Source organism: Rhineura floridana, chromosome 11 (assembly GCF_030035675.1).
Source record: "Rhineura floridana isolate rRhiFlo1 chromosome 11, rRhiFlo1.hap2, whole genome shotgun sequence".
In the NCBI taxonomy this organism is placed as follows: domain Eukaryota; kingdom Metazoa; phylum Chordata; class Lepidosauria; order Squamata; family Rhineuridae; genus Rhineura; species Rhineura floridana.
In genome coordinates, this window is record NC_084490.1 from 550,822 (window position 1) to 566,641 (window position 15,820).

The 15,820-nt window shown below is 51.7% G+C and overlaps 1 protein-coding gene across 4 annotated transcripts in view; it reads left to right on the top strand.

Moving 5' to 3' along the window:
• The window catches only part of ACHE (acetylcholinesterase (Yt blood group)), a 36,427-nt gene extending 22,188 nt beyond the window's left edge, over positions 1 to 14,239 (top strand). For 2 of the 4 annotated variants that reach the window (XM_061588695.1, XM_061588692.1), the window contains 3 exons: positions 5,677 to 7,187; positions 9,058 to 9,224; positions 12,434 to 14,238. In XM_061588695.1, the coding sequence (XP_061444679.1) occupies positions 5,677 to 7,187; positions 9,058 to 9,224; positions 12,434 to 12,555 (1,800 nt within the window). In that variant the 3' untranslated portion in view covers positions 12,556 to 14,238. Of the gene's footprint in view, positions 1 to 5,676; positions 7,188 to 9,057; positions 9,225 to 9,694; positions 9,896 to 12,433 lie in introns of those variants that run through there. The other 2 variants (XM_061588696.1, XM_061588694.1) reach the window with 2 other exon arrangements.
• The last annotated feature ends 1,581 nt before the right edge of the window (positions 14,240 to 15,820 follow it).

The window sequence follows — 15,820 nt, forward strand, 5'->3', positions numbered from 1 at the left end:
CTGAGACAGCCCCATGGTTGTCATGGAGGCCATGAAGTCCTGAGCCGCCCCAGATAAAGCAGTCTCGGCATGGACGTTGAAGTCCCCCAGTACCAAGAGTCTAGGGGACTGCAACAATACCTCCGAGACTACCTCTGTCAGCTCAGTTAGGGAATTTGTTGGGCAGCAGGGCGGGCGGTACACCAACAAAATTCCCAGTCTGTCTCTCTGGCCCAGCACAAGGTGGAGACACTCCAAACCAGTCGTCACCTGGACAGGGTGCTTGGTGAGTGAGAAAGAGCTCCTATAGACCACAGCAACCCCACCTCCCCGTCCTTCGGTTCTACCATGATGCTGAACCGCATACCCAGGTGGGCAGAGCTGGGAAAGAGCAATGCCTCCCTGATCGCCCACCCAGGTCTCAGTTATACACGCCAGGTCGGCAGCCTCCTCCACAATTAGATCATGAACAAGGGAGATCTTATGGTGAACCGACCTGGCGTTTAACAACAGCACATGGAGAATAAGAAACAACTACTTTATTCTGGAAGTACATGCTTGATAGGAAAGAGTCCTATATCTAGCTTAACTGGCTATGCTGGAGCAACGAGCACTGGTCCCAGTACTCACCCTCATCCTGGTTGAGAGGAGAGACAAAGAGAAGATGTCTGCTCCCCTCTTGAGAGAAAGAGAAGAACTGAGAGAGGCGGGAAGGAACTGGGATTCAACATTCCTTTGCTTATCAGTCTAGCAGAGGAAGGGAAGAGACAGCAGGATCAAAGGGATAGGGATAGCCTCACCCAGCAAGAGGTCTAGCTCCCTAGCTACCCTTATTAACCCCATGCAGCCTCAACCCACCAAGTTGGAGTTGAACCTCATACATTCCAACAGTTTCTTCTGGTGAAATCAAATGTGACTGTGTTGGATTTGCTTGACAATTGTCCATTTATATATGTATTGAATTTGACAGCACTATAGTCACTGTTCCCAGCTGTTTTGACAACACAGCTTGCATCAGGTCCTGGGCGCCACTTAGAACTAAGGCCAGGGTCACTGCCCCTCTGGTCTGTTCCGTGACCAGTTGTTCTTTTTTTTTTTTAATATAAATTTTTATTCAGATTTCTAAAACAAAACAAAAGAAAAAGAAAAAGAACAAATTAATAACTAATACAATAAAAATATTGACTTCCGATTTGTCTTAAATCAGCTATAGGTCTATAGTATATAACAAACCTGTCCCTTAATATATTACAAAATCACTTTCCTCCAGTGGTTACCTTGGTTAATCATTAAATCTCATTAACATCATATCATTTTATTCTTTCCACAAAAAGTCAAAGAGAGGTTTCCAGTCCTTGAGAAATATTTCTATCGATTTTTCTCCAAATAGACATGTCAATTAATCCATCTATTCAAGTCTAATAAATCCAGTAGTTTCAACAGCTATTCTTCCATTATCAGTGTTAGTTGCATCTTCCATCATCCATCCTTGCACACATAATTCTGCTGTCATAGTCATATAGTAAAAGTCTGATAGGAATTTCCTTCATCACAAATATTTTCTTGCCATCATTTCTGACTGTGTTACTGAAATATTGTTGTAAAGTCATATCTCTGTTCTTCTTTTTTACGGGGTGCACTAGCACATCTCTTGAGAGTTTTTCCATTGTCACATATCTGGAATTAATTCTATAAACTTTCTCTATCTCAGGTTCCATCAGATCATTCCAGTCCAGAAATTTTTTTGAAACATTGATAAATTTATCTCTGATATCTTCACCAATTCCCTCAGAGACAGCGCTGAATTCCAAGCAATAATCTTTGTCACTAGGATCCATCACAGCTATAAAGTCCAAATCTTTTTCCAATTCCACATTTGATATATCTATTCCAATCTCCAGGACTTGCACCTTCCCTTTAATTTTTCTTTCATTTCCTGTTGCTTGTCCAGTTATACCTTCTTTTCTCATAGAATCCTTTATTTCTTTCAGCTCCTGTTTCATTTTGCCAAATTCAATTTTCATCTCTTGTCTGCCCTGTCTCAATTGTTGTTTCGTTATCTTAATCTCATCCATTATTTTCTGAAACATGTTTAGAGAGAGAACCCCTTCCTGTACATCCAGGGTCTCGGCCGCTTTCTTGATTGTCATTCTTAAGACCAAAAAACCCCCCCTTCAATTTCCAATATAGCCACTATTCTCAAGCAAAGAGCAATTTATTTCTTTTTCCAGCAACAAAGGAGTTAATATTCCAAGCCTGTTGACATCATCTTCTAGACAGACTGCCTTATCTCTTATGTTACCGAGAGTGCAAAACAAACTTAGTTCCCAGCATCAAAATAATTAGTGGCATAAAGAATAAGCAGATTCGTCAAAATAAAGTAGACCAGAAAAAATAGTCCCAAACAAATAGTACTCAAATGTTCATATTAATCAGATGTCCTCTTAGATTAGATGCCCCTCATCCGTTTATATCTTTATAATGCTCAATTCCATGCCAGCTTTTTGCAATAAAAACAAAGATAAGCTATTTCGATTTTCTTCTTCCTTAATTCCGTGTATAAAGGAGAAAGGTATAACTCACCCAGGGATTCTTTGTTGCTGATTCTATAACAAATCTCTTTTACTGTAACAATGATAAGAGTGATAGTAGATAGTAGTAGACAGAAGGATGCTTGCCTGTTAAAATCCGTTTTTCTTTAAAGAAAAAAAAAGTCTCGCTTAGTCAGTTTGAGCTTGCTTGAATTCCCTGACTCCGTCTGCTGGCTACACCTTCATTCATAGGCGATCCTAATGAATTCCAGTCCCCAACAAACACAACGAAGTTTCTGTGGGTGATGTCTTCGTTTCTCCCTTGCCTGGGAGAAAGTTTTTACCAGTCAAAAAATTCTTCTGACTGGTTTTAAAACTGAAAAAGCTTCCTCTGAGACGGGAGCTCGTCTCAGAGGCGTCACAGGCGGAGCAATCCTCCTGGGAAGTCCCGTGACCAGTTGTTCTACAGCCCAGTCATTTAGGGTGTCTAGAAATTTCACCCTGACTGGAGCATGAGAAGGTAACTGAAGTCGTCCTTTACATAGAATCATAGAATAGTAGAGTTGGAAGGGGCCTACAAGGCCATCCAGTCCAACCCCCTGCGCAATGCAGGAATCCAAATCAAAGCATTCCCGACAGATGGCTGTCCAGCTGCCTCTTGAAGGCCTCCAGTGTCAGAGAGCCCACTACCTCCCTAGGACAATGGTTCCATTGTTCTACTGCACTAACAGTTAGGAAGTTTTTCCTGATGTCCAGTTTTTATTGCAGATTTACTGCAGCACTTCCTCTTTGATGTCCTTTTCATACGATTCTTTGCTCATCTAGCCCAGTGCTGGCTGCTCTGACTGGCAGCAAAGGTTCCCTGGCGGAGTCTCGGAGTCTCCTGTCTCTTGCTGCCCAACCTTTTTAAGACTGAGATTCCACCAGAGACTGAACCTGGGACATTTGGCATGCAAAGCAGCTGTTGGTTTCCAGGTACACTTCAGGCAGTTGGTTCATACCTTTAAAAGTTTGAACTCCCCGGAGTTTTGAACTGGGAGGATCTCCCTGCACTCCCTTGAGCGCTCCATTCGGCATCTGAGGTCCTGATCCAAAGACTGTCGCCAGCAGATGCTTGGTGGGACACTAGAGGAGCGGGGCCTTTGAAGCAGTGGCGCCACCCTTCTTGGCCCAACCTCGTGCCTTCAGACCAGGTAGAATCCTGTCTCTTTGGGGTCAGCTGATCCTGCTTCTGTCCCTCTCTTGGCTTTTTTTTTAAACTGGTTTTGCAGAGTATTCTTGATTTTGGAATCCTGTTGCCCTCATAATTGGCATGCATTTCCTTTGGATGCTCTTCGTAGTTCGATTCTAACAGTTTTTCGTCATTTAGCTTGTCAGCCGCTTTGAGCTATCCATAAGAAAAGTAGGCTTTAAAAATTAATGATGTGAGGCAGCCCAAGTGAATCTGCCTTCGAGGTTTCCAAAATAGGTTCAGGCCTTGGTGGGTCGGGGGGGGGCAGGGAGGGGAGGGCCTCACTGATGCACTGAGAGACCTACCAGGGCTGAACACTCAGTGAGGGGGAGAGGTTGCACTGAGTTCGCCCCTCAATGCAAGAGCTTCCTAGACTAGTCTGACTGGGAGCCACACTCTTGTCCTGGGGACCTCCCTCCACCCTCCAAAAAAATCCTAGCTGTGTGTGGACAGCCTGTGGGTACCAGGGGCAGCCCAAGAAGTTGTGGTGGTGCCTCTCCCCCATGCCCATTCCATGTACAAAAGCTGGATCTTACTTTGACTGTGGGGGGCACCCTGCATGGCATTTGAGAACAGCAAGGTAGGCTAGGGGGCTCTCAGGGCAGGCTGGACGGTGCCCAAAGCTCTGTCCGCTCCCCAGGCCCTAGGCAATTGCCTCATAGGATGGCTAGTCCTGGTGGTAGGATACTTGGCAGGGAAGGGGCTCTGCACATGCTCAGAGGCACTGCTTTCTTCCTTTCTTATTGGGGCTGACAGCAGGTCCTGGGGTTTCTGTGCAGCACTTTGCACAGGACCAGAAACATGTTTGCCTGTCTATTAGGAGCCCTGCCAAGAAGGCCCTGCCCCAACGCAGAAGCGAGGAGGGGAACCATATTGCTGGAATTAACTTCTTTGATATCTGCATCGCAAAGAGGCACCTGCTTTGCAGTGTGGCCTCAAGAAGCGGAGAGAGGCTGAAGAAGAGAGAAAGGAGGGCCGGGGTGGGGGTTGCTTGCGGTCAGAGCCAAGCAGGAAGGACAACAGATGCAAGAATTTTGGCTTGATCTGAGATTTGGTGCCTGCCTGCTGGTTATGGAGAGACAGAGGAGAGATGGACGGGTGGTGGGGGGGGATATTTGAATGGAAAGAGGCATGAATTTCCCGTAAGAGCTGAGTCCTGATTGGGAAGGGCTCCTGTCACTTGGGATTGGTATTTACTTTTTGTGTTTGTAGTGATCCTGAAAGAGCAGAACTGGGAAGAGCCACTAACTTCCTTTTGCTCTGCAAAGAGCCAGCCTAGCCGAGTGACACTTTGCAGCATTTGGACTGCTTGCCTTGCCCGTTTCCTCCCCCGCTGGCATTCAGTGGGTGGATGATTTCTTGCTCCTCTTTGGTTAAATATCTACCAGTCCTCCCCCCCCCCCGCTGCCTCCCAGTTGGGGGTGGGCAGAAATGGGAGCCCCATCCAGGGAATTTAGCAGCAGGTTAGCCAGCCCAACAAAGCCTACGATCCTGTTTCACCCCCTGGGGAACTCGCCTGTGGAGCTTGAGGCCTAGCTCTGGGCGTGAGGCCTGGGCCCGGCTTCTCCCCTTGCACCCAGGGCCCCTGGGTCCCCCGCCTGACAGTCCAGGGCCTTTCCCACTCATTCTACCCTTCTGAGCCACCATCGGGGCGGCTGAGAGAAGTGGGTCCCTGCCTCACCTTCCCAGCCCCTCCTCCAGCTCCGAGCCGCCTGCAGCCGTTCATCCGGCCTTGTGCGCAGGAGGGCTGGGCCGGGCTGATAGGGGCCAGAGGTCCTTTTATCAGGCTGCAGAGCAAGGGCTGGGCTGGGCCAGGCCTTGAGGCTGCCGAGGTGGGGGCAGCAGGCCCTGCCAGGACTAAAGCAACGGCAGGAGGCAGGCTTTGCAGGGGGCCCTTGAGTGTGAGTAACCCACTTCCCTTCCTTTCCCCTGCAGATGCCCTGTAGGCAAGCTGGCACCATGCCTGAGTTCTGGCTCCTCCTCTTCCTCTTCAATGTGGCAGTGTCTGCCCAGGCGGACGAGCTGCTGGTGGCCACCCAGACAGGGCGGGTGCGTGGCACCCGGATGCGGGTCCTGGAGGGCCACGTCTCGGCCTTCCTGGGCATCCCCTTTGCTGAGCCCCCCGTGGGCAGGCTGCGTTTCCTGCGCCCGGAGCCTGTCAGGCCCTGGACCCATGAGCTCGATGCCTCCTCCTACCAGCACGCCTGCTACCAGCTGGTGGACAATAGCTACCCAGGGTTCTATGGGACGGAGATGTGGAACCCAAACAGGAACATGAGTGAGGACTGCCTGTACCTCAACATTTGGGTGCCCTCCCCACGCCCCAAGAACGCCACTGTCCTGGTCTGGATCTACGGGGGCGGCTTCTACAGTGGCTGTTCTTCGCTGGATGTCTACGATGGCCGGTTCCTGACCTACACCCAGAACGTGGTCTTGGTCTCCATCAGCTACCGGATCGGGGCCTTTGGCTTCCTGGCCCTCTTAGGGAGCCAGGAGGCCCCCGGCAACATGGGCTTGTTGGACCAGCGCCTGGCCCTGCAGTGGATACAAAGCAACATCCAGTTCTTCGGGGGCAATCCTAAAACAGTCACCATCTTTGGAGAGAGTTCTGGAGCGGCCTCCGTCGGGATGCATCTCCTTTCAACTCAAAGCCGGTCTCTCTTCCAACGAGCCATTTTGCAAAGTGGGGCCCCCAACGGGCCGTGGGCCACCATCACCCCGGCAGAGAGCCGCCGCCGTGCCACTCTGCTGGGCAAGCGGGTGGGCTGCCACTTCACCAACGATTCCGAGCTGGTGGGCTGCCTCCGCTCCAAGAAGCCTCAAGAGCTGATCAATGAGGAGTGGTCCGTCCTGCCCTACAAGAGCATCTTCCGCTTCTCCTTCGTGCCCGTCATCGATGGAGACTTCTTCCCTGACACACCCGAAGCCATGCTCAGCACCGGGAACTTCAAGGAGACGCAGGTCCTGCTGGGGGTGGTGAAAGACGAGGGCACCTACTTCCTCATCTACGGGGCCCCCGGCTTCAGCAAGGACCACGAGAGCCTCATCAGCCGGGAGGATTTCCTGGATGGGGTGCGGATCGGTGTGCCCCACGCCAATGACATCGCTGCAGAGGCTGTGGTGCTGCAGTACACCGACTGGCGGGACGAAGACAACCCAGAGAAGAACCGGGAGGCCATGGACGACATTGTGGGTGACCACAACGTCATCTGCCCAGTCATGCACTTTGCCAGGCGCTACGCTGAGCACGGCAACAAGGTGTACACCTACCTCTTCGACCACCGGGCCTCCAACCTCATCTGGCCCCTGTGGATGGGCGTCCCCCATGGCTACGAGATCGAGTTTGTCTTTGGGCTGCCTCTGAACGACAGCCTCAACTACACGGCAGAGGAGAAGGAGCTGAGCAGGAGGATGATGCGCTACTGGGCCAACTTTGCCCGCACGGGGTAACTGGGGGTCGGAGAATGGTGTGAGCATGGCAGGGGGATGTGGATGCGGGAGGAGGGAGGTGCTGCCAGGGAAGGCATGGACAGAAATAGGAAGGGAACCCGAGCGGGAGTGGCAAAGGGCGAGGAGCATGCAGAAGAGCCGACAGCAGTGGGAAGTCAAGCCACCAGGCAGATGCTCAGGGTTCAAATCTGTTTCATGGGCTCATCTACATGGTGATTTAGTGTATGTCTGGTGCAACTCACATGTCCTTTTAATCCGCATGGTTCACATGAGGTTACTGGCAAACAGAAGCCATCACGCAGTTTCCCCCTGTAAATCCGTACTAATCCAATCCGCTGGGAATACGAAAATGGAAGGAAAAAAGACTTCTTCACTCCGTATCTCTAGGGCTTGCAGACGCTTTGATCCGATGCTTTTGGGTGGGTGTGTCGGTCATTCCCCTCTCCACGCCCACTCCCTCCCACTCTCTCCGTTCGTTTCGTTTCCTGTGGGCTGAAGAGAAACGTCTGCTGCTCTCTCCCATTCTGCAAGCTGTTGCTTTTTCTTTTTCTGTTGCAAATGGTGCCTTTCTTTTTCCCACTAAGGTGTGCACAAAAGCATAACGCTGCTCAAACAAAGATTTGTATTTCGTCTGTGTTGTACAAGTGAAAATACAAATAATCACACTTCCTGGTTGTTTGTTTTTTAAATGAAACTTCCTGGTAGAACAAGCTGAGCATGCTCAGTTGCCAGGTAACAGAGGGAGTGAAAATGTTAAATTAGAGGGCGTGGTCATTAGGAAACTGCTTGATTGATGCTTCTCCTCAAGTGTGACTAGAAGCCACTGTGTTTGCAGCTGGCATTGAGCCCTTACTGTGGACGGTGCAAACAGAAAACAGGTAAAAACAGCGTATTTACCACAAAGTTATGCTCCCATGTGGATAAGCCCCCTGACTTGTATCCCTCACTGGAAGAAAACAGAGCTTCACGTTGTGTTAGGAGACCTGCTAGAGACACTTTTTATTACAGGAAAGCAAACTGAAACCAAGCAAAGCAAAGCTCTGTTTTCTTCCACACTGCTGATGTGCCTAGTCGTGAATGATGTTTTTGATTGTCTGGGCATTTTTCAGTAAAAATTACTGATTTGGGGCAAGTGAAAAGTTCTTAAAAATATTCCCTAAGTTTTGTTTTTAGCAACCAGACTTTTTTGCCCCTCAAAACTCTTAATTTCAAAAATGTTGAATCTTGACCATGTTAAAAAAACAACAGCCTAGATTTGAATTTTAAAATTCACTGACCTTTGAACTGGCACAACTTTTCATTCCTTGTTCACATATGTCTGAGTCTGTGTGAGTTTCTGAAGGAAGAGTGGCAGGAGGTGTGTGTGTGTGGGGGGGTGCTCTGTGATGTTGGAAGGTGTCAACAATGAATGCTTGACTTAAAAATGGGGATGGACAGCTATAAAAGTTTCCCTGCACCAGAGAAATTAAGGCACATAGGAAAAGGCTTCTGAAGAATGGGGGGACAGGGAGGTGGCAACCTAAGCCCACCCCCCACGGGGGAGAAAGGAGGGGGCCTCACAGTGCATTGTCCAGAGAAGTGGAGAGAGGGGACCCCGAAGGTTCCGGAGCTTCTTCACGGCCACTTGGTGGCCCTTGCTGTGTCAGGGTGTGGCCCTCAGCAGCATGTGGGGGAATATTCTGGGGCATTTTGTGGGGCGTAAGGGACAACAGCACAAGCAAATAGACACCCCGACTCCTAGAAATGTGGCATCTCCTTCCAAGCAGGTTGATCAAGGCGATAGAGGAATCTATGGAGGAATTCCTCTCCTTGCCACACTTTCCCAGAAACTGGCACAGCTAGCTCTCTCCCTCCCTCTCAACACAGGAACCCCACAGACCCCTCAGGGAAGGAGGCCACGTGGCCTGCCTACACTCCGTCGGAGCAACAGTACGTCAAGCTCAACACCCAGCCACTGAGTGTGGATCGCAGCCTCCGTGCCCAGATCTGCGCCTTCTGGACCCACTTCCTGCCCAAACTACTCAATGTGACAGGTGGGTCACAGCGTCTTCGGGTGGGGCAGGAGCGGGGGGGGCAGCGGGGAGAGAAACAGGTAAAATCCAACCCAGCCAAAAAATAGTGCAGGTCAGCTCACTTCAATATGGAAGTCAGCCCCATCCCCAGGCTTCCTCAACCTCCCTGTTCCCTTGGCCACTGCCTCCCCCCGCCTTCTTCTTCCACCCCAACCTCCACATCTGTTTCTTTACCGTCCACTCCACTCCCTCCTGCTTCTCTGGCTCAGGTGATTTTTTTCTCTCTCTCAGCCAACCAGACTTCTCACTTCCACAACAGAAGGTGCTGTGTTTGTCAGCATCCTGTTGCATCCTTCCCCCTCCATGCCATCACACTCCAGCCACTGATTTTGGGATCACAGCATTTTGGTACATAAAATGAACCTTGTGTGGGCCGCGCTCGCCTTTCCCCCGGCCCAGGGTTTAATGCCTCATTCTCTTCTCCCTTGTAGAGTCTGCCAGGCCTTGTGCTGAGTCCAGTTGGGCCCCAGGGCCCCCCTCCACCCCATTTGCCCTCCTCCTCCTCCTCCCGCCATGGCACCTTCTGTCTTGAGGCACCCACGGATCACCCAGAGGAGCAGGAGCAGGAGGAAGCCGCTGCCGCCCAGGAAGAGGAGGAGGAGGAGGAGGAGGGTCAGGCGATTGTTGCGGGAGGGTCACCCCAGTTGCTGCACGGACCAAGGCGGTGGAAAGCGAGGCCTCCGCACCAGGAAGCCGGCAGGTGGCCAGGGCATCGTGTGTGCATGTTGGGGGGGAGCACAGGTGGCAGACGCACACTGCCCTCCTCACCTGCTTTTTCCAGAACGTGTGTGTGTGTGTGACAACTGAGGGCTGCCCGATTTTTGATATCTAAATCTGCGAGCTATGAAATTTTGATTCTGAGATATGCTGAAAGCAATTTGCCACTGATAAACCAGCCAGGCAGCAGAGTTGTGGCATTCATTTCTTGACTATCTGCTTGTCCTAAAGGCCACCCCTCCCCCCACAAGTCCAACAGCAGCTGCTGTTTGGGAAAGTCATAAAACAGCCAGATTTTTTTTGGGGGGGGGGCTTCTCAATGTGGATTTCAGCACAAAAAGTCAAGCCCAGCATCTGTGCTGGGCACTGGACCTTGCCAAATTCAGTTCAGCCCCCGTCTCTTGCCCCACAGCCAATGGACCCAGCAAGGTGGGAGGGAGGGGCTGCGTTGAGTGTGTCAGCTCAGGCAGAGGAGGAGGAGTGTGGGAAGGGTGGGTTTTCAGGGCAAAATGGACAAGTCACTGAGAGGCGCTCAGCCCAGTTGGGGGGCCCTTCCTCTTCCAGTATCAGGGCCTGGTGAGGGAAAAGTTCGGGGGGGGGAACAGCTACAAGGAGGTAAGTCACGGGGACTGGGGTGGGTGGGAGGCAGGACTTAGCGTCCCTTGCCCATGCACCCATTTGCTCCCCAAACCACCCTCCGCCTGCTGCCATACTCTTGACTGGAGCAAACATGGGCTTAAACATCCACATTGGCCATCTTCGCTCTGTGAGCCCCCCCCCCGACCCTCCTGCACTGACCCTCTGCACACAGGGCTGGCAGGGGGGTCGATGGGGTGCAGATGGGTCTGGTCCTGCCAGACATTTGCGCAGAGGTGAGTTGAAAGGCTGTCTGTCTGCCTTGTTTGTATAATGTTTAGTGTATAGATCTGCTCATAGCTCTATTTTCTGTTTTAATGTTTATATGCTGAAGGTTTGTATTCTAGTGTTTTGTTACGCACCACCCTGAGATTCCTTTTGGGATAGAAGGGCAGGCCTAGAAATAGCATAAAAATAATAATTCATCATTTTAAACACCCCTTTGGTGCTTTGCATGTTTTGGAGTGGGTGTTTCTGCCTGTTTCTGCCTGTTGCTTTGCATTCTAGCTGCATCACTGGAGGTGCAAAGAGGTGTGGGGTTATTGGGGCAGAGAGAAAAGAGGCAGGGGTGTGTGTGTGCGCGCTGTGCAGGAAGGGCCTTTCAGGGCCAAGGCAGGCTACAGGAGGAGGAGGAGGCCTTTCAGCTGCAGGTGGGAAACCTGCCCTGCCTCAATGTTGCAGGGTGCAGGGGCTATGACAGAGCCTCAGAAACTGGGGGGATCCACATTTTGCTGGACGTGCAGGCAGGGGGTGGGGTGGGGGCTTTATTTCAAGGTCTCAGGCAGGGGTTGGCCACTTTTGCAGCCCCAGAGCTTTTTTAACAGGAGGTACTTGGGGGTTCCCAGCAAGCAACGCCCAGGCAGTGTGGGTGACAGTGGCCTCCCCCAGCTGCAGCTCCTGAACAGCATCTACAGCTTTTATTGGGGTGGGGGTGAGATGTGAAATTGAAGCTCAGTATTCAATTGGTCAGTAAGAGAGCAGGGCGGTAGGGTGAGGGTCAGATGCCAGGCACGGAGACCGGGGGGGGCACCCCTGTCCTGTCCTCCTCCCAGAAAACGACCTGAGCTGGGACCTGAACCTCTGTGCTCCTCCTGGCCCCCAGCTCACGCTCTTAACCGCAGCGCCACTTCAGCTGCCTCTCCCCCTGCCTTTGCCTCACTCACGTTCACGATCTTGTACCTACCTGAATGTCCTCAGGGCATCCCCCACCCCCCCTTGGTCTCTCTGAGGTTCCCCATCCCACCCCCAGAGGAGCTCTGAGCAGCTCCTCAAGGGTCCAGCTGGCCAGCCTTCCTCCTCTCAAAGCCATCCCAGGATGGAGCATCCCACAGGCTGACTGCAGAACTGGTGGCTAGAGTGCCGGACTTGGGCCTGGGAGAGCAGGGTTCGAATCCCCCGTCAGCCATGAAGCCCCCCGGGGGGACCTTGGGACACTCACTGTCTCAGCCCATCCTCTCCCCTCCTCACAGGGTTGTTAGGAGGATAGAATGGGGGCAGGGAAGGATCCCGTGCAGCTGTGCCTTGAGCTCCTTGGAGAAGAAGGAGCAGGCTGGCCAGCCGCCTTTTCGCCCAGGGGTTCTGCAAGGGGGAGGGAGGGGGCTTTGGGGCCTGATTCACTCTGCCATTTGCCCCACGCCGCCCACAGGCAGAAGAGGGGTCTTGCTACACCAGCCGCTGCTCTGTAATTCTTTCTTTCCCTCTCTCTCTCCCGCCAACTCCTTGTTCTTCTTTTTCTCCTCCTCTGTGCTTTCCTCTCCTCCTGCTGCCCCCCCGCCCCGCTCTCCCTGCGCCCATTTTTGTCCTGTGCTCAACTCCAGATAATATTGAGGAGGCCGAGCGCCAGTGGAAGCTTGAGTTCCACCTCTGGAGCGCCTACATGATGCACTGGAAGAGCCAGTTTGACCACTACAGCAAGCAGGACCGCTGTGCAGAGCTGTGAGGCGGAGGGGCGCAGAGGGAGCACTCACCACGGATCCAGCCGGCCACCAGCCCAACACTCAGCCCAAGCTCACTGGTGACACCACCCACAACAATCATCAGTACCCGACCCAATCATTGTGCTCACAACCATTCAATGCAACCTCCCCCCAGCCAAGCAGACCTAATGCCCCCCCCCGGTACCCCCCCATCTGACCAGCCAGCCAGAAGACTACAGACAAGAGTCCTGCTCAGGAAGCACAAGTGATAGTCAGCCAACCCAAGCAGCCGTTCAAGATTCACCCAGGCCTAGCAAGCGCCTGCCAGTGTGCCAACCCCTAACCGTCCCTGCAACAACCCGGCGCCCTCCACAAATCCAATCCCCACTTACATCTCCACCTCATAGAATAGTAGAGTTGGAAGGGGCCTGTAAGGCCATCAAATCCAACCCTCTGCTCAATGCAGGAATCCCAATCAAAGCATTTCCCACAGATGGCTGTCCAGCTGCCTCTTGAAGGCCTCCAGTGTCAGAGAGCCCACCACCTCTCTAGGTCATTGGATCCATTGTTGTATGCCACTTAGGAAGTTTTTCCTGATGTTCCTGATCTCTCCCCAAAAGAAATATGGCAGCAAGTTGATCTACTGCTTTGATATTGAGGTGTGTGTGAGAGAACACCCCTGCTCTCTCCCCAGTGCCATCTCATGCCCCCCTTGTCACCAGACACATACCCCAACCATCACCCAGGTGTAGCATATCCCAAACCCTCCCCTTGGTGTTCACTCCTCTTTGCTGTCTGGGATTTCCTGTCAACTCTCCCCAACTCTTTGCTGTGATCTGTATATAAAGTTTATTTAAAGGCGGGGGGAAATGTGATAAATAAATACATAAATATATATATATATATATATAAATATAAAAATATATATTTGAATTGTATAGCAACTGGAGCTACAGGCAACCCATGCTGCCCACCCCTCATCCCTGCTGCCTTATTTTGCTGATTCCCATTTGCCCCCAATTTCCCACTCATGTCACAAGACACCCCAAGATAAGCCATCTCTCAGAGTCCCCCCAGGGTTCCTATGCTTGGGTCAGCTCCAGGGACCCCCACCCAAAGTAACTCCTCTCCTTCGTCTGTTTGCCCTCAAAGGCCCACTGGCCGTCCCACTCCCCGACCGATGCGCCAGGACTCAAGAATCCCTTGGGAAAGGGAGATGGAGGAAACTACCCCCAAACTCCTGGTGAGCTGGGTTCCCCAAGTCAGTTCCGCCCCCCCCCCATTCACCTCCTCTGCCTGCATGGCCGGCACCTGTAGAACTCCAAGCTGTGTGCGACAGTCCTCCCCGCAACACCCAATAATAATAAAAAGGGTTAAATCCTAAATGGTGTCGCTGTGTGTGGCGTGGGCACTGGGTGGAGGCGAGGCAGCTTGTGTTTGGGAGAGGATGCCAGGGGGCGAGTATGAGGCTGCAGCCTGCAACACTCAGCCAATGGGAAAAGGTGAGAAGAATCTGTCAAGACCATTTTGGCTGAAAAAGATTAATATCATTCTGAGAATGAAGGAGCCCAGCTGAGCAGTGGTGTCACCCGGTGCGGTAACTCCTTGGCGAGCCCCCAAATGTGTTGCGCATAAGGCCAGCTACCCATGTCCCTGGGAGGGCGCACGCCGGAGGGGCACCCAGCCAGAGAAGCAGGCCTGGGAATGCCGGCGCGCCTCCCTCGCCCCGCCGATGCTGCTCCCGGTCTCGCCCGCCTGCCTGCCTCTGAGGAGGAGTTGGCTGCTCCGACACCGACCCGGAGTGCTTCTCAGTTCCTTTGCTGGGCAACGGCGTGGGAGCCCTGCCCTGCGACGGGGCGGCTCTGGGTGTCACCCCCCTCATGGTGTCACCCAGGTGCGGGCCGCACTCCCCGCACCCCGCTAGTGATGCCACTGCAGCTGAGCCAGACCAAGGCCTCTTGAATCCAGCACCCTGTGTCTCACATTATATTATTGCCGCCCTGGGTTGCTTCTGGGAGGAAGGGCAGAATATAAACCAAATAAATAAAATAAATATCATGGATTTATTCCTTGCCTTCTGAAATATTTTAGAAACATAGGAAGCTCCTTGGGACAAAGACCTTTGTCAGAACATTAGTGAATCAGATTGGAGTGGCATTTGGACTAGAGTCCCTTTTAAATCAGTTTCTTCCGGAGTTCATGAAAATGGGCTGAAGCGTACCCCACTCCCGACACCCTGCATAGAATTAATGAGCTTTCCCTCTTATGTTGGAGGGGTGTGGGGATTGAGGTACATTTGATCATATGTGGTGGCCCTGTGCATTGATCATCGCGCTTTGGCAGGAAATACTCAATGAAAGCAACAAGATAAGCAAACAGTCCCTTCACCCTGACCCAGCGCTGGCTTCGTTACTTGTCTTTGATGGAATTAAAAATAAAGTCATACACAAAACCCTCACAAGCGTCTTACAGCAGCACGGCTGGGGATAGCTGCTACCTGGCAAACCCTCAACCACGTATGATTCATAAATGGTGTCAGGGAATATGGAAGTTAGCACTTGTGGAAAAACTAACACAGATTAAAAGCAATGAGAGAAGGCACGGAAGCAAGACAAAACTACGAACAACGGGGCATCTTTGTCAAAGTGATGGGGCTTGCAAGCCGCCAGCCTCGCGTGGTCAGATCTGACGGTCCACATTAGGATAATCTCTGTAAAATAAAACATGAGAATAATTAGTATAATTCATACTTACCTCCCTAGAACATTACATGCATATCAAAGCTCATTGATAACTATATTATTTTCTCTCACTGTTGCGTAAGTTATATTTGTTTTGTATTCTGTTCAATTTAAAATAGTGAAAACATTTTTTAAAAGTAACATAGGAAGTTGCCTTATACCAAGTCAGAGTGTTGGTCCATCTAGCTCAATATTGTCTACACTGACTGGCAGCAGCTTTCCAGGATTTCAGGCTGTCCTACCTTGAGAGGCAGTCGGGGACTGAACCTGGCACCTTCTACACTACGGCCCTTTTGCCTCTGGGAAGGTCCCAAGCTGAACAGGAGGGCTGCAGCTCTCCTGACGACTCTGGTGCAGACACCCCCTCCACACTGGGAACCTCCACAGAGCAGCCCTCGCCAACCTGGTGCCCTCCAGATGTTTTGCACTACAACTGTTTGGTGCTGGGGCTGATGGGAGGTAGCGAAGGCTGGCAGAGCCATCATAACTAGCAGGGTCACAGACTTTAAGGTGTTCCAGACTTTAAAGCCTGGATTCTCTTGAGTGT